Below are 19,133 nucleotides of genomic sequence, written 5' to 3' on the forward strand. Positions count from 1 at the left end.
TTTCAAGAACATTACCTCCTAGTGTTTAAAGTAGGTTAGCAGATATTTGAAAAATGTTTGTTATAAAATTCTAAATAAAAAAATTAAAAGCATAAGAAACATGATTTTAAAAATATAATCTATTAAAGTAGCATCTTAGGTAAATACAATAATTTTTTTTGCTTAACAATTTATTTTCTTGTCTTTATTTTTAAGGAAACCCCACTATTGGAATTTTGAAACATAAAGACAGATATTACACTTTTAATTCCAAAGAAGCTGCATATGCTTTTGCAGACAATCCAAATAAATACATCGAGATGATTGGAGAAAAAGCAAAAAAAAGTGCAGAATTAATTCAACTATTGGAACTTCATCAGCAATTTGAAACTGTGATTCCATATTCACAGGTAGGTGCTATTGACATATTAAAGCAAGAAGTAGAGGGATCCTTTACTGATTATAGTAAAATACTGTATTTCTTATAATGGTGTTTTCTTCCTGATAGAAAATTTTTATTCTAGTAGTCTTTTCTTATAGCTTCATATCTACACAATTGTCTCTATCATCTTGGGTATGACAGATTTTGCTAAAAGTTAAAATTTTTGGATTACTTTATAAACTGGCTCTGCTTGACCCTTCCAGATGTTTTTCTCAGTATTTCTCTATTTCATTTAAAAAAATTTGGTTTATATGCCTTTTCTGTAGGTTTTTTAAAACAAGTATTATATTTTCAATTTATTAAATTATCTTATTTTTCCTAGACATATACTGTTCATTAAGTGAAATATACATATATATATACTAATGACAACTCTCTATTTCTTCAGGTCAAAATGATTGATAAACACATAAAACCAATAACAAGATGTGATAGTAGCACACAGACAGATACACACATAATGCAGCCAACAATTGAAAAAGGTTATGAATGGAATGAATGGGAACTGAGAAGAAAAGCTATAAAACTGGTTTGTAGCAATGTTATCTTAAAAAGTATTTTCTGGGTTCATTAAAAAATTGGGGGGGGGGGACAGAATTGAAAGTTGAACTACCCTCCAAAAAATCCTGGTTTTTAGAATTTTTAGAGGACTAAATGAAATAATTTACAACTAATTATACCATATTTTATAACGAAAGCTTTCCTTCTGACAAGTAGATAGAAGCCCAACATTGCTTTTTCCTTTTGCCACCCCAAAACTAGAATACAAATGTATTATCCTTCATTTAAAACAATAATGCTACCACCCGTGTATAAACAGGGACTAAATCTTGGCTCTCATATTTAAAGTATGCCAACTCACTTCTATCATGTCTTATTTAAAGCAATTCCCTCCCCTAAGGAATTTAGTTATAAATCACTTCTAAAGACTTATCTTTACATGTCACTAATAATTTTCTTCACAGGATTGTATGCATATATGTTATATACTCATTGTATTTTCTTTGAAGATAACCATATCTTGAAGATACTATCTCATCTTGGAAAGTAATAATCAACCTATCAACATAATGTAACAAAACCAACTTATCCTCTTACCTGGAATCTTTCTCTGCTGAAATCACAGCAAACAAGCATTTTAGATTTTGGCATTACTATTAGTTAGGTAGTTAATTTTTATTCACAGACTTTTAACTGCTTTTCTGTTTTCAAAAGGAGGTTTCTTGATGCTTGATTCTTTCCAATTTTAAGCTCACTTAGAGCTGATTTTTCCCATGGGTTTCATTTTACATTTTTTTTTCAGTTCACTGTCTTCCCTCTCATCGTTTTCCCTACAGATGCCTCTAATGAATGTCCAGTATAGTTTCTGAATATTACGGTGAATTCTTTAAAGAATTCTAACAGGCTGATTAATAAATCCCTGTTAGGTGATGTTTTGTTTTGTTACATTATGTTGAAAAATAAAAATCACACGCATTCCTGTTTTATATATATGTATGTGTGTGTGTGTGTGTATATATGTATGTGTATATATATATTCTTACAACAACCTTATAAAAGTTATTTATCCCAATATAGGCTAAAAGATGAGGCTGCAAGAAGTTAAAGTGACAAGACCAGAATCATATAACTAGTTTCTGAGGCTGGATCTGAACTCAGATCTTTCTGCTTTCAAGTCCAGCACTCTATTCACTTCTCCATAATAAAACTTACAGAACAAAATTTTTAAGAAAATAGTTAAATTTGGTATTTTTCTTGTTAATCTTTCTTCAGGGCTAGAGCCCTATTCACTGCACTAACTAGTTGCCTCTTAGTACACTTTTGAAGATCTATCCACTAATTCATCTAGCAGCACATTCTCTAGATAAGTCAAATTGCTAAGAAATTTCCCCTTATGTTTGGCCTAAATCTACCTCTCTGTGACTCATTTTTTGTTCCTGGTTCTGCCCTTTGAAGTCAATCAGGACAAGCAGCTCTTCAAATGTTGGAGGTAGTTACTATAATACCCTAGCTCTTTTTCAGACTAAACTTTTCTATATTTTTCAACAGTCTTTATAGCTTTATATCCCCCTCATCATTGTGATTGTCAACCCATGATTACTTTCTGTCTTGTTCTTCCTAAAAAAGTGATGTCCACAACCCAATGCAGTACTGGCAGTCCTAGGCTGGCAAATCTGGAGAATATTAACTGATATATAATGCCTAGATTTCAGATGTTGTCTAACTAAGGCAGAGAACTAGAGGATTATTACATCTCTCATTGTGAGTACTATTACAACATTAAAGAACCATTTCTGGACTGGGCCACAGATCCCATTCCCTTTTATATTAAAGAAATGTGCAAATGGACCCTTTTGCTCTGGATCCATTCATATGGTTAGGGCAAGGTTTAGTTCTGAGGGATCCTGATCTCTATGAAAGGAGAGCTAGCTTACTTTTCCTTATGCTTTTTTGGTTTGTAAACTCTTATCTTAGATCCCAGAGAGAAATTAGAGAACACCTATGATTAAGATAGATAGATAGAAGGGCATATACATAAGGAACGTAAGTGGTTAGGCCACATGCATACAAAGCTACTGGAAAACTTATGTGAGAAATGACAATATCCTGAGGATATCATTCTTTATTTATAGCAAGCTTTCTGCTTTTTTTTTTTTAAACAAAATGATACTATGATACTAAACACACATACAATCACATATACAACTTCAACCTTTTTGCGCTCTTAATTTTGTCATCCTCAATTCATTTTGAACTTTAGTGATTCTGACATTCTCCTAGTTCTATGTGGAAATTTTCTATTCATTCTCCATTACCTACTCTTGCTATCCATCTTCTGAACAAATCTTTTAAAAAATCAAGTTGGTTAATGCATTTCCATATTGTTCTCTTTAGGTAGTGATACATTTTCTTCCTCAATATATTTTTCTTTCTTTAGAATTTCAATACTGAGAGTTTTTCATCCCTCCTGGATTGACTTCCTCTGTAGACTTTTAGGTCATGGAACTCTTTTAATCTATGTAGCTTTATATTCATTTATTCATTCATTTTTAATTCTTTGAAAGCTATTGTCCAAAAAAGTTATCACAGATTCTAAAATGATATGTTTGCTTTCCCATTATGGTTTTCATCTCTTGTGTTCTAGTAACAAGTTCTTATTTTTTGTGTGTGAGAATCATGGCTAAAAGTTGCCCTTATTGTTAATTCCATTTTATATTGGATAAGTTATTCATAAAGCTGAAAAATCAGGCATTCTCTAATAGCATATTGGCAGAGATGGTAGACAACAGATGTTTGGATAGTACATACAAAAGAATACAAGTTCCTCATTGGTATATATCATGACTCTGACATACCATTTAAGTTCCAAAGCATATGAATGGAAAAATTCTAGAGGCTAAACTTTGTAAATAAAAAAAAATGAATATGTAAGGTATGATTTTTCTGGTTTCTAACCAAAGGTATATTTTATTAAAATTAATTTAATGTTATATTCAAATTTATGTTATTTTTTAAATATTCATTTTTGTTACTGTTGCTCTTCTGTAGGTCCCAGAGAAAATCTGGTGGCAAGAATGAATGCTAATAAGTAAATCTGTGTTAAAAAATATAAACAATCATAAATTAGACTGGTTACAACTAGTAGGTAATAATGCTCGTATGAGTTTTGAAGAAATGTTCATTCTTCCCTATTCTCATTTATTTTAGGCTAATTTGCGTCAGAAACTCACCCATTCAGTACAAACCAACCTTAGTCACATGAGAAGAGAAAATTCAACACAGGTATACCTATTAAAGTCAACTGGCACACAGACCAAGAAAGAAAATGGTAGCAGAGTACCCAGGCCCCAGATTTATATAGCAGGTCTCCGAGGCAGTTGTTCAGCATCACGCCATGCAGTCAAAGTAAACTTAACAAGAGCTGTTGATGAAACCTAATTGGAGAATACATTTTAAAACAAGATATCATACAATGATTTATAGTAAATATTCAAACAAACATATATAATAGGTAAGTTTGGGGGCGTCTATTATTATTATTATTATGTAATATTCCTTAGATTTTCAGCTACATTCATTCACCATAAAACTATGTTGCTAGAAATTCCGGTTTTTTTCTGTAACGTGTCATTCTATTAAATTGGAAAGCAAAATTCTTTGTTTATATGTTTTGTTATAAGAAGTGTCTGGACTTTTAAGAATAAAATAATGAAAGCAACCTATGCTTATTGTAGAATGGTCAACAAATTTACACTATTTCAGTCATCTTTTTAATCCTTAAGCATTTGTAATACAATAATGTTTATCAATTAATTCAATTAGCATTCCCATGTGAACTCCTTGGGATACTCATTACCAACTCACTTTCCCAATTTCAGTCAATTGCTAAGTCTTTTCAGTTCTGCCTCCACACCTCTCACTCCACTCCCTTTCTTTTCTCCATTCACATGACTAGAACCCTAAATCAGACCCTCATCAGAGACTGCTAGATAACATAATGTGTTATGGGAAACAAGGTGTTGACTCACTGGAATTGATGGAAGCAATGCTTGTGTGCTTGGGGTTGCACCTTTAAGAGTTTACACATTAGAGGTCACACATTAGAGCTCACACCTTTTAGAGAGTTTACACATTAGAGCTCACACATTGGAGTTCACAAGTATGAGAGATACACAGTTAACTTTGTAACTTTGTGAATTCATACCTCCCATAATCCCACTCTCAGAGGGAAGGAGTCAACCTTTGAGTTTACACCTTTAAAAGCCAGAAGTCAGTGAGTTCGGGAGATTGACAAGCTAGAGACTGCAGTTGGACAGAACGAAGGATTCAGAGGGGCAGAACCAAGATTCAGAGAGAGCTGGAGGCTGAAGCTAGCAACAAGCACGCTTGGAACCAAAGAAAGCTAACTGGGCTATTTTGGAAGAGACAATAAAAGATCTGAATTTTTATCAGCTGGCTGCGTTTGAGGTGATTCTTACTCTGAACTGAAACTAAGGCTGCCTCCAGAAACTCCCCAAGAAACCTGCTCCCACAGAGAGAACCATCATATTCTAGAAAAAACGAAGAACACTACAATAATGAATAGAGATTAAATGACAATTTAAACAGGGGCCACAAAGTTTGCAAGGCAGTATAATACTATACTACTTCCTTTATATAAGTTTTGTTATTCCCCCATGGTTGACCAGATAATGAGTCTAGGGAGTGGAAGAAACTTTAAAGTCCATCTGATCATATTAATTTTACAGATAAGGAAGCTAAACTCATGAGCTTTATTATTTTGCAAGGCAATTGGGGTTGTGATTTGTCTAATGTCACACAGTAAGTGTTAAGTATGAGGTCAAATTTGAACTCAAGTTCTCCTGAATTCAAGGCTGATATTTTATCTACTGGATCATCTACCTCCCCCAGCCCATAAATTTTAAATGAACTGCCCAAAGTTATATAGTTATAAGCATCAGAGGAAGGTTTTGAACTCAATTCTTTTGATTCTAGAATCAGTGTTCTTTCCCACATAATTTTATTATAATGCCTCCCGAAGTTTAATGTAGTGATTATTTTGCAAAACAACCTCATTGGAATGGGGGAGCAGAAGAGAGTCAGGAAGAAGGAATTTCCAAGTCCCAGTCTATCCTGTTTGTATACAATGATATAAAGATGGAACTTTTCATCCACCTCCAGTCTATCCCTCCAACTCAGAGCATATTTAAATAACCTTTGAGAGATTGATTAGCATATCTTTAGACAGATCTGGAACCTGGTCAGCTGGGTGGATTCCACTTTGCTCTTCCTTGAGACCTTCCTCTGAGCTACCAAACCTCCCCTGAGGTTATATTTCCTCTTTAAATCTGCTCATAGCCTATACCGAATTTGCTGAATCCCTTTTGGATTTGCCCACCATGGCTTCATGAGTCTTTCCTCTCATCCCTTCCCTCCATGCCTCACGATGTCTTTTTCCTTGTTAGAAATAACTCTTTTAGAGTGCTCAACTCCTCTAAGGATTTAGTCTGCCAGTCAACTCACATCTGATAATACATTTCCTTTTTCTTGTTTAGTTGTGAGTACAACCAGGTGAAGATTTCTCAGAGGCTGTGTAGGACCTTAGGCCTAAGTTTCAAGAAGTCATGTGATATTCTCAGAGAAGTGTAGGGCAGAAGAAGTCAGACCTTAGACCTAAGCTTCAGGAAGTTACGGGACCCACAGGAAGTAGACAACATTGCTGACTATATTGGTCAATGGTTATTTCCTTTTCAGTCCATTCAATGAACCTGTCTTTTTTGCTCTATAATTCATTCACTGTTTCCAGCTCAGAGCCACACACCATACTAAGCTGCTCAATTGGTGTTCTTCAACCTCTCCTTGCAAGAAACAAATGCTTTCTATTTGTATCTGAAGATGTCTCTGAGAAGTAGTTTGGGTAAGGAGGTCTAGTACTCATTCCACCCAGTTGATAGGGGCTTGTCTGGGATCTGTAGCTTTTCAGAGAGATGGCTGGGATTCTGATGCAAGGCAGGTGCCAAGTTGGGTTTTCTCTAACTGTCCTTGGGCTCAGACTCTGTCTCCCTCTCTGTGAAGAGAAGAATTCAGATGATTTGTGTGTGTGTGTTTTAAAGTAATTTGGAAGTAAATTTCAACTAAAGGCCTCCATGAGGAGGATAGTGCATAGGGTAAAGAGAGTCTCTCTCTCTCTCTTCCTCTTTCCCCCCTTCCCTGACTGGAGCAGGGACACATGGGCAAAGGGGTAAGAGGGAGAGAATACTCAGTTCAGATGAATTTGTTGTTTGAGATATGATAGTAAACATAGTTTCATGTAAATTATAATCTCTTTCCATTCACTGTTAACAGAAGATTTAAGAGTTTGGGAATTTTGGGAAAAAACAGAAAAGCACTTGGATGCTTTTAAAACCTGGCAGCAAACAGCTAGTCTGCAAGCCTTTTCTGATTCACAGAGGAAAGAGAAAAAGATTTGTGTGGACTGGCAAAAACAGTCAAAAGGTAATGATTTCTTTCTAAAATCATAGGACTAAGGTTTGACTTGCAACTAAAAGTTTGTATCTGCAAAAAAAAAACCCCAAAACAAACAACCCCCCAAAAAAAACCTCATCTGAATCAGGCTTGCACTTAAAAAACCTGGGGACCTAAGAGTATGCAGCTCTGGATTTGGGGGTAGTAAAAGAGAACAAAGAAAGCAGCTATCAATCAAAGAAAGCAAATGGACAGGAAAAGGAGTTTTTCTAGAATTCCTCTTAAATTGTACATTTGTTAGCTTTCTTAAAACTATTTTATGAGTAAGATTTTTAATCTTAAGAAATAACTTGTTTGAGTTACATAAGTCCCAATGAAGGAGTGAGTTTACTAGTGATCTACAACTTTGTAAAGTAGGAACAATTTCTAATAATTGCCTTTTGCACCAGAAATGCTAAACTTAAGGCCACCTCCTTAGATATCAAGATGAGTTGTAAATTTTATATGATGAATCTCTTACTATTACAATTATGAGACAATCACTATTAAATGGTATATATGCTTGAATTGTGAATTTAAGTACAAAATTTTAGAAATTTGTATGTAAATATTGAAACATTACTACTGGAAATTTAAATCTGTATTTGATTTGATTTGAAGTTAAAAATATAAGTTATTGAAACAGTTTTGGTTAACTTACCTTAAGAGGTCACATGTCTGTATCCCTTAATTAGATGAAATATATTGATTTCTAAAATGTATGTTGGGTAATTTATAAAAATTATGAGCTATGCTTTAAAATTTTGTCAGATCTGCTGGATATATGTATAAATTTTTATGAAATTTGGTCCAAAGTTAGATATTAGGTAATCTTAAAGTTTTAAAAAAGAAAAGGTTATTTTAAAGAGACAAGAAAGATTGATTTGTGAAAGCAATTGATAATTTGAATGGAACATCTAATTAGAATATCACAAGGTAAAGTATTGATTTTGAAAATAACCTTTTTTAATTGGTGTGTATTGGAAACGACTGTAAATTACATGAGAATTCCTATCCATTTCTGTGATAGCCAAATAAACATAACAGAGCCTATCACTGATGAAAATTGTTAAATTGCTAATTAAGTTATTTGGGGTTATTGTTGTAATATTGAAACCTAAAGTTGTTAGGTATTATGTGGATGATGTAGACAACAGATCATGATAGACACCAAAAGTTGAGGTACAATCATGCGAAGAATTCACATTGGCCATTATCTTTGACAAAAGATAGATTTATCATGGAAAGAGCAAGTTCCTTAGTGGAACTTCCCATTTGCCAGGAGAAAGGAAACATCCCATGAGGTTGGGGCACATCCTTAGCTGGCAAGCTAAATGAAAGGGACTTAGCACCCCAAAAGTATTAGCTCTAAGGAGGAGAAGTGGGGTTGAGAAGCATAATGGAGTTAGTAGAGATACCATGTGGCAGGGGGGAAGGAGAAAGATGCTGCAAAACAAGAGTGCATTGGCAGGCTGATGCAAGGGAGGACAGTAGCTATGGGATGGCTCATGAATAGATTTTGTAGGGAGGATTTGATCCCAGTGACATGACTGGGATTTCTGGGGTTAGACAGTCAAGGGAAGTAGATTTCAGTCCCAGCTTTGAACTTGTCAGGTTTAGGGGAAAAAAGCTTGGTTCTGGGTATAGAGTGTCAGTCTCTTCACCTTTAGGTTTCTGGAAATTTTTGATAATCTAAAATTTAGGACTAAGAACTATATATTAGCTATTTTCATGAAGGCAAGGTAATTTTTAATGCTGTATCAAAGATTCTACTGCTTAGCAATGCAAGAAACTTTTAAGAGGTTTGTTAGTAGAACTGCAAATTCTCTGAAAATTATTTTCTTCCAAGTTCTCCATCTGTTTTTAGCAAAATTATTTAATACTTATTTAAGTGCATAATGATGGTATAAGTTATACACAATGGTTTGTAAGTTATATATATATAACTTACTATATATATATATATATATATAACTTACAAACCATTGTGTGTGTTTATATATATATATATATATATATATAAAACTTACAAATCTTTGTGCATATATATAGATATATATTTAATACTTATTTAAGTGCATAATGGTATAGGTTATACACAATGGTTTGTAAGTTATATAAATATTGTTTTGAGTTTTGAATTTGGGAATGATTGCCTGATAAATTATTAAATCAGTAACCCACCATTTGGGGCAAATGCTATTAAGTTACTCTGAGAGATGCCTTCTTGAACTGCTACAGGTGGATGTCTTATCTGCATAAGAGTTGAGAGGAAAACCTTGATCTCTGCTCAAGGTGGGATCCTCCTGACTTAATTTCCCAGTTCTGTTTCTTTGTTTCCTACTTGATTATTCCTGAGTCTGGCTATAAGATGGAATTGTTACTGCATGATTGATTATCAGAGCTAAGGATGTTTTATCTTGTCATGTATGTGCTCTCAGGATGAGGCCCTGAAGGATCAGTTTTAATGCTATTTATAACCATGTCCCTTCTTTTTTCCTCTTATAGTAAATTTCTGTCATCAGAGCAAGTGGCCAATAGAAGCCATGAGCATAATACAAATATGTAGATATCTTGATCTATAGCTCAGTCCTGGAGGCTTCTCTAGCTGTTGCCATAAAAACCCCTAACTTTCTGGCTTCTTGGGGTGAGAGTTTCTTTCTTTGAAGGCCTACTTTGCCTATCAGTCTGTTGAGTATTTAGGTCATGAATTAACTCCTACTCCCCTTTTGCTCACTTTCAGAGAGGAAACAGATAATCTTATCATGCTTTGTTTGTGCCAAGGCTTTTAAGATCTTGAAAGTTAAATTTATTTCTCCCCCACTATAATTCTACCTAAAGCTTTTTACTCTGTATGTTGATGAAAGGCAGGGCCAGGTCCTAAGGGTCTTAATTTAGTCCTTCAGGATCCAATCCCAGACTCCTTGCTTATTTCTCAAAGAAACTTGGTGTTTTGGGGGTGACCTTCCCACCTAAGAGCAATAGTTGCCATAGTCTTTCTAAGGTTCTAAGCTCACCCTAGGTCAATCATTGGAGATTCTAACTCTCCACTAGGTTCAGGCAATTTTTGCCTAGACCAGAGCTTTAGAATTGGGAAAAGGAATGAGAGTGACTCCAGTTATGTCTTTCATGTTCTGCATGCTCATGGGGGATATATGGAAAGAAAGGGTATGATATACCCTTTTTCCTTCTGTGTGATTTCAAACATGTTTAAGCCAACATCTAATCCCAGAGACCAACCAGTGGAAACTTTTTTTTGGCCTATATCAAGTTATTCATTTGGAAAATAAGTTCTCTCCAATCTCTTGAGAAACCTATTTTCACTGGTCACAATAAGAAACAAACAGATCTATCAGGTCTGCCCAGTTTGTGTCCAAGTAAAATCTGAAAGGACTATTAAAAAAGGCTATCTGGAGGAGGGGGGGTACATATTTAGGGAAAGATTGGCAGATGGATTTTGCACATATGCCCCCTGGCAGGAGCTTCAAACTGCTTTTAGTTTTTGTTGATATCTATACTAATTGGGTAATTTCCTTGTAAGACTGAAAAGGCTCTAGAGTTTTTGATGGAAATCATACTCACTTAGGACCACAATGTTTTATCCATTGCCCAATCAACTTTGAGGAAACAAAAGCAGGAATTGGGGGGAAATGTTTTTTGGTATTTTTTCTAGAAAAGCTATCTGGATGTGAGACATTCATGATAGCCTCATCTTCCTCTGGATGGGGTTTCCTAATGATTCCTATACTAATTCCACCTTTATTCTTTTTTGCTCATATTTAATTCTTGCATTTTTAATCTACTTGTGAGAGTTGTTTCTTCCAGACTTCAAGCCATGAAATTCCAACTACTTGGTCAACCTGAAATCACCTGATATCCGATTCTGACATTCAGCACTCCCTCTCCCCAATGCTGCTGATGCCATCTGCAAGTCACTTGTCTCCCTTCCTCAGTTTGCATCCCATTAGGCAAGGCCAGCTCTACACCCTTCTCAGCCTGAAGCAGCTCCAGAAGATGAGATCTCCGTTCCTTTGTCCCAAATGAATTTGGGTCTGGACTGCTTGGAGTAGGAATGATGGGATAATGGCCTTAAATCCCCCGGGGCCTTGACAATACTATAGTTCTACATATAACTGGCTGCCAGATGCCAATCTGTGGATGACAGGGTTTCCAAGACAGAGAGTGGGAGTTGGTGGAAGCAGGGTCTCCTATTCCTGCTCATTGCTTTAAGTAGCAGTATCTTATCACCCCCTTGCTTATGTACTTAGTCACTAGAATACTTCGATTCCTTAGGTAAAATGGTTCCTGAAAGCTTCTACTGATGTTTGGGTATTGGTTTTAAATAGTAGAGGATGGGTTACAGTTAATACTGAAGAGAGGGATGAGCCTGAAGACCTAGTAATCTGGATGTTTTAGAGGAAAAAATATATTAGGATTGGTGTGAGAAATCTTCAAAAGTATGAAATGAAGGAACCAAGTGAAAATTTCTCAGAAGCTGTAGGACCTTAGACCTAATCTTCAGGAAATTATGTGATTCCCATTCTCAAAGGGTTTAGGACCAAAGAGATCAGAACCTAGACCTAAGTTTCAGGAAGTTAAAGGAATCACAGTAAGTAGACAGCATTGATAACTATTGGTCAAGTCCATCCAGTAAACTCAACTCTCTTGCTATATAATTCACTCCCTGTTTCCTGCCTGGGGCCCCATACCATGGCCTGGCTGCTCAGTTGATGTGCTTGGACCTCTCCTTGCAAGGACCAAATAAATGCTTTCTGATTGTATCTTAAGATACCGCTGACTAGTCAATTTGGGTAAGGGGTCTAATTATGAGTTCCAATGAGAAATTTGTCTTTTCCAGTGTCAGTTGGTAAAATCTCTTTCCTTGCTAACCATATATGATCTCCCAAATATATTTCATATTTACCACTCCTGGTGTCTATTTTAATTATTTTTTCTGTAACCTTTTCTCATACATGTACCTTTTGGCAAAGAGAATGGTCAGTGTGAATTTGCCATATGTATTTTGAACTAGGAATTGCTACCCTGATATTTAAACTACCTATGGGAACCTAGAGCTGGTGCTTTCTAGTTAATTTATGTAAATAAAAGTTGGTCTATTTGATGCCTTTGTGGGTACTGGCACACTGAAGCTTCCATGTTATACCTAAGTTGGGAGTGAAGTAAGGTTACCAAAGTTATCTTTCAGATCATAAAAAAGACTGACCCAAGGATTCTAACAAAGGCAAAACAATTTATTTAAATTATTTAAGGATCTTCGATTTCATGGGTGTGGATTCTCTCCTCACTAACAAAAATGTAAAAACCCTTAAGGTTTTTAAGTATTAATGTGATTTAAAAAATTAAAAATTAATATGACTTTTAAAAAGTATTAATGTGACTTAAAAAATGTGACTTTAAAAGTGAAAAAAATGTGACTAAAAAATTCCCCTATGATTAACGAGTTTAGTCTCTCCCTCTCCCTCTCTCCCCTTCTCTCCCACTCCTTCCTTGATGTTTTTGTTATACCTCGCTAAGGGCAAATAAACCCGAGAAAAGTGAAATCAATGGTTTCCACCTTTCTCGATAAAATGTAAGAACCTCTGAACTAAGGATTCTAACAATTTCACCTGCCAGTTTTTACTTCCTAGTGTAGCTAGCTTTCAAAAATTCAGTGAAAATCAATGAAACAAAATTTCCTTAAGTACTTCTTACGTGCAAGGTGTTGGCGTCGGGGAGACGGAAGAACGATACTGACGAGGGGCCTGCCTTACGTTCTTTGTTTTTATATCCACGCTATATTAATTCACTTGGCATAAACAGCCACTGGAGGATGTGATTAGTAAAGTATAATTGAATAAGGCATCTGCATTTCACTTTTTAAGTCATAAATTCGGGGTTTATAAGAATTGCTTCTACTCGAATACATGAGTCACCAGCTGATTCTTGGCAGGGGGGAACCACAATTGCTAGAAAGTAACAGCCCTTCGGTTACCCTTTCAAAGAGCTTCTGAGCCTTCTGGGAATTGTAGTTTTTATTACAACATCCACCAACGGAGGCATTTCGGCACGAATATTAACCAGTGGAGATCGGTTCACGAACTGGGCACAATCGAGTTTTCCCGTAGTCCAAGTGAGACTACACCGCGGCAGCGAGATAGCCGCTCTAGGCCGCCACATTTGACTCTCTATGGTCTTCGGGATTGGTCCCACAATGCATTGCGCAGAGCCGGTACGGAGCAGAGTGCGGATAAACTAACGTCAGTTCATCCAGGGTTGCTCGGTAGCGATGGCCGCTCCGAGAGGTGAGACTCTCCGCGGGGGCGTGGGCGGGGTGGGGGGAGGGGAGAAGGGAGAGACTCCTGCGGCTTCGGCCTGCGGCGCATTGAGGCTGTCACCCCCCGGGCTCGCTGTCTCGGCGTCGGTCGGCTGACGGTGCTCGGCCTCCTTGGAACTTGTCTCCCAGCCCGCGGGCATAGCGAGGAGCGTCCCCGAGCGCGGGGAGCAAACGGCCTCTCCACTCGTGCCCGGTTCCTGGGCCGGAGGAAGGGTGGGGAGCTGGGCAGTGTATCTCCATCCCGTGGGGCAGCCCCGATGGGACTGTCAGCTTCCTGGGCAGGTGTAGCAGGCGCTGGAGTTCAGCCGAGTTAGGGACCGAGTGGACCCCGGACTCCCATTGCCAGTGGGATGGGAGAGGGTGGTTGGGGGCCAAAGGTCTCCCACCCCCCTTTGCTGCCGTCTGTTTTTCTCTTTCTGGTTCTGTATAAAGATGTGTTATTTAAAGTATGCACTTTCACCACACTTTTTTCGCCTCCCCCTCTCCCCCAATTGCAAAAAAGACCATTTGGAGTTGCATTTTTTAAATGTGAGAATTGGGAAACATTTAAATTATGTCAGCTGTGTAAATTATTTACATTGTAATGTTTTATCATAAAGGTGCTAACTTAAAAGGCATTCATGCAACACATATTTAACAAAGCGCCTACTGTGTGCACTGAACTGTGCTAGTCCCTGGAGTAGAGAAGTCATAAATAAAACGTGATCCTACCTTCAGGGGTGTGCGTGTGTGTATACATATACAAGCATATGTGTAGATATACATACATATATAGGCATACACACATATAGTATTATGAATTGTATGAGACAGGAATAAAAAGTGCAGAGTGCTGTGAAATTAAAGGAGAAAAAAATTACTGTGGTTGGGGGTTTCTTAATAGAAGAGATGCTTATTGATTGGTGCTTGGAGCTTGAAAGGGTACAGAGAAATAGTGGAAGCAGAGTTCCAATTATCCCCACTGAGCAGAGGTCTTGAAATGGTTAAAGCATGAGCATTGTTGGACTAATAAGTATTGGCTGGAATATAACATACATACATGATAGGGAATAGTCTGGAATCTTAGTGGAGAGGTAGGTTTTGGAACTAAGTCATGGAGGGACTAGTAGGATGTCAGGCAAAAAAAGTTTGTTGTTGTTTAGTTGTGTCCAACTCTTTGTGACTCCATTTGGAGTTTTCTTGGTAAAGATTCCGGAGTGGTTTGCCATTTCTTTCTTTAGCTCATTTTGTAGATGGGAAAACTGAGGCAAATAGGGTTAAGTGATTTGCCCTGAGTCCACACAGCTAATAAGTGTCTGAGGACTTCAGTTTCCACCTTCCATTCACCTCAACATTTAGCTGTTTGATTCATTGAGAACTATTTTAAGACCTTGAACAGTGGAATAATGTGATCATATTAGTGCATTAGAAAGATTGTTCTGTTAACTGTATTTGCTCTGTGTTGTCAGAGAAATCTGGAAGTGCCTTAACAGTAGTTGAGTGGTAGTATGAGCTTGTAGGCTAACAGTAATGGGAATAACAAAGGGGGATTAATTGGAGTATTATATAAATAGGATTGACTAGACTTGACTAACTGGATTAATAGATATATGTAATTAGGAGAAATCAGAGATCATTATTAGATTATAAATGTGAGACACTGGAAGAATTATAATCCAGTGTTGATAGTGAAAGGGAGAGGATTTGGGGTAGGGAGGAAAAAATATGAAGAGTTTAAAGAGATAGTAGGCCACGTAGTAGGCATTTGAAAACGTAAATCTACAGTCTGAGGACAGAAGTCAGGTCTAGAGATTAGATTTGGGAGTTATTTGTTGGAATCTTTACAAACTGCTAACTCATTAGAGTTGATAGATTATTGATCTGATCTTACAAGGAGATGTTTTGGGCCAGAACCTGAAACAAGGTACTAAGTAGAACTAATTGTTCCAGTGCTTATGTTCACACCTTTACTCATTGGAGTTCACACAGTTTGGGAGATTTCAGGGTTTAGTATGAGATAACTGAATTCACACCTCTCTTGAAGCTCTTAGGGCCAGAGAGCACATCCTACAATCCCACTCTCTCATATATAAGAAACAGACAGAGACTCTTGGAGAGAGTTTAGCTGAATTAGATTGAGAGGGGAGTGTCAAGTGAGTTCAGCCAGAAGCCCTCTCTCTGAAGAGAGTTTCTTGGGAACATTGACTGGGGTCGGAGAGGAGCACTCTGGGAGGAAGCTTGTGGGCTTCTTCCCACAGCCCTCTCTCCGAGGCAAGAGAGATCCATTCCATTTTCCACTTGGCTGGATCTCTCCACATCACCTGGCGATTATCTAAAGATAATGGAGCTGCTCGCACTGGACACTGCCCTTCTGGTGGGTTATAAAACCTGTCTGCTGGAGCCAGTGCATCTTTATCAAAGATTAAAAAATTAATGGTATAGAGAACTAAATTTAGAAGTTCTCTAGGGTTACCCATGGCCCTTGTTTCAGGTTCTGGCCCAAAACATCTCCTTGTAAGATCAGATCAATGATACTGAACCATGCTAAATTAGATAATTATTGTCTCTATCAACTCTAATGACTTAACAGTTTGTAAAGATTCCAACATTATTTGTTATGCGCTCTCCTCAAAATATATTGTACATACTTAGCAGTTAAAGCAGTGTATCTTTCCCTCCCTCACCCCCATGAAATGTAATTATTGTGGTGACATTTGTTTTGTCTTTTTATTTCTAGTATTTGGACTACCTTATATATAGTAGACATTTGTATATTATATATAGATATTGCATGTAGTAGACATTTTATAAGTACTTGTTGAATGAATGAATGGATTAGCATAGAAGTGATAGTTGATTTTGTGGAAGTTGATGATTACCAGGTGAGATTGTGGTTAGAGAGAAGAGAATTCCAAGTACTGAGGAAAGAGGAGGAAGAGATGACAATGGACACATTATAGTTCTCACCTGAGAAAGAAAGGAGAAAGGGCAAATATAGGAAACTGAAGAGAGAAGAGAAGATTTGGTACCATCTTTGGGGATTAAGATTGGAAGTCCATTTGGAGGAAATCCAAGAATTATTTTCCTAAAATATTTCCTTAAAAAAATCCAGATGAAGCTGGATTATATGCATTTATGTTTTTATCCAGTTATTCTGATTGTGTGACTTCAATTCTGTTCAACTTCATGTAAATAGGAATAAAAGAGGTAGATTGAGGTCATCTACAAGTACAGGTTTTGTATGGGATGAGTGGTGATCAAGTATTTTAGGATCGATAGCAATGGAGAGCTGAATTGCTTAATTATTAAGTAGAATTTTGGAAAGTAAGACTATAAAGTCAAAGCAGGAAAAAGTACTGAGAAAACAGTAGTTTTGAGTATCTCAAGATTGAATAAATAGTTTGAGAGGTATGAAGCATAGGGAGAGATGGAATGAGAGGAAACTGTAGTTAAAGCAACATAGGTTCAGAAATGATAGGGAGCTTGGTGGCCATCTAGTCCAATTACTTCATTATACAGAAGAGACAATTTAGTTTTTGGTTAAGGAAGTAGAACATTTGTGGGTAATGGTGGATGTGACTATCCCTATGTGTGACTGGAGTACAGTGGAGAGGATGATTTGGGGATTTTAAAAGATTAAAGAATTGAGAGATTGGTAAGAATGTGATGGAACCTCCATAAAGGGCCCACCTGATATGCTAGAGGCCTTCTCTAGATCTTTTAACATGTTATGAATTCTATTATAACATTTGGGCTGTGAATGTGAATATACCTACCTCTCTTTGATGATGAGATATCCAATAAGATTTCTTCTGTGCATGTGTAAAATGCTTGGTTGTTGTTTGAAAACGAGTAAGATTCCTTGAATAACAGTGAGTTATGATCCTCTGATTATTAATATCAAGTGAGGCACAGATGTTATCAATCCAAAAGTTCAAAAGCAAAAGGATTTTTCTGTAGATTAAAGGGTATTAATAGTAACCTTTTTTTTGGGGGGGAGGGAGGTACTAGAGATTCCTTTAGCAGGATAGTGAAGCCTGTGGACCCTTTCTCAAAATAATGTTTTTATTTTAATTTAATTTAATTTTTTTCATTTCAATAGTTTTATTGAAAGGCCACTTTCTTAGTACCAGAACATAAGGTACTTTGTTAGGTTACTTCAGCCAACTTTGGTTTGCATTGAAATTAGAAAGGAAATTCTTAAATGAATTAGGTATTTAGGAGTAACTGAAGAGTGCATCTATAAAAATGCTTTACAAAATGAAGCATAATACATCTGAGACATATTGTGTTTCTTTGGTTTATCTTGGTTTTTTGGGGGGTTTGTTTTTTGTTTTTTATTTGTTTTCCACAACATGATGTCAAAGGAAAATTTGAACTAGTTACAACTATTGTGGAAATTAAGCTATATATTGTACTGATTAATTATATGCTTTCCCAACCCTTTATGTATGTGTGTGAATTTAGAGAATAATGTTTTTAAATAAAATAAAATGCATAAGACTTCAAAGGTTATAATTTTTTTTGAAATACTGTTGTAAAAATATTTTAATAAGTCATCATCTCCATATATGATGAGATATATCCTATAGTCAGTTTATAAACATTTATTTAGTGCCTATTATATATCAAGTACAGATAGAGACAAGAGACAGACAAAGACAGACAGAATGAGAAAGAGAGAGAAAGAGAGAGGGAGAGGGAGAGAGCAAGCCAGAGAGCAAGCGCATTAGTGTACAGTAAACAGATGGTTTGGGGTTGTATTTTTTTTTGAAATGTGAATTTCGTTCAGAATTCTATATCTAAAGTCAAATCTGCATAATGCATAATGCTTTTCTGTCCCTAGCCTCACACATCCTTGAATGGTGTGCCAGCTTCCTCCTTTTCGGCACCCTCCCTCCCTCCTTCCCTTTTTTCCTTACATAAGCAGACAAATTCACATTAATAATTACTTAGGTTGAACAGTCCTCTTACTTAACGTGAGAATGGTCTCAAAAATAGTCTCTACTTTCAAGGAGCTCACAATATTCAAACAATTGTATATAAAAAAAGATATATTCAGGATAAATTGGAGATACTATAAGAGGGAATGTACCAGCATTAAGAGGGATCCAGAAGAGCTTCTTATAGAAGATGAGGAAGCCAGGAGTTGGAGATGAGAAGGAAGAGAATTTTGGGCAGGAGAGACAGCTAGTGAAAGTGTTCAGAGTTGCAAGGAGTAATATGTTGAAAAACATCAAGGATCTTTGGATTTGTACTACTTGGGGGCAATTTGTAAAAAGATTGGAAAGGCAGGAGGGTCCAGATTATATAGGGCTTTGAACAGTGAGCAGATTTTGCATTTGATCCTGGAGGTATTAGGGAGTCACTGGAGTTTATTGACTAGGAAGGTGA

General features: G+C 36.6%; 2 protein-coding genes across 2 annotated transcripts in view; both read left to right on the plus strand.

Annotated features, from left to right (window-relative positions):
• CFAP206 (cilia and flagella associated protein 206) overlaps positions 1-4,575 on the plus strand; it is a 51,964-nt gene extending 47,389 nt beyond the window's left edge. The window contains exons 10-12 of the mRNA XM_051997370.1: positions 196-389; positions 810-950; positions 4,130-4,575. Coding sequence (XP_051853330.1) covers positions 196-389; positions 810-950; positions 4,130-4,360 — 566 coding nt within the window. The 3' untranslated portion in view covers positions 4,361-4,575. The remainder of the gene's footprint in view (positions 1-195; positions 390-809; positions 951-4,129) is intronic.
• Positions 4,576-13,176: 8,601 nt separating this feature from the next.
• The window catches only part of SLC35A1 (solute carrier family 35 member A1), a 45,434-nt gene continuing 39,477 nt past the window's right edge, over positions 13,177-19,133 (plus strand). The window contains exon 1 of the mRNA XM_051997378.1: positions 13,177-13,728. Coding sequence (XP_051853338.1) covers positions 13,713-13,728 — 16 coding nt within the window. The 5' untranslated portion in view covers positions 13,177-13,712. The remainder of the gene's footprint in view (positions 13,729-19,133) is intronic.

This window comes from Antechinus flavipes, chromosome 4, assembly GCF_016432865.1.
Source record: "Antechinus flavipes isolate AdamAnt ecotype Samford, QLD, Australia chromosome 4, AdamAnt_v2, whole genome shotgun sequence".
Lineage (NCBI taxonomy): Eukaryota > Metazoa > Chordata > Mammalia > Dasyuromorphia > Dasyuridae > Antechinus > Antechinus flavipes.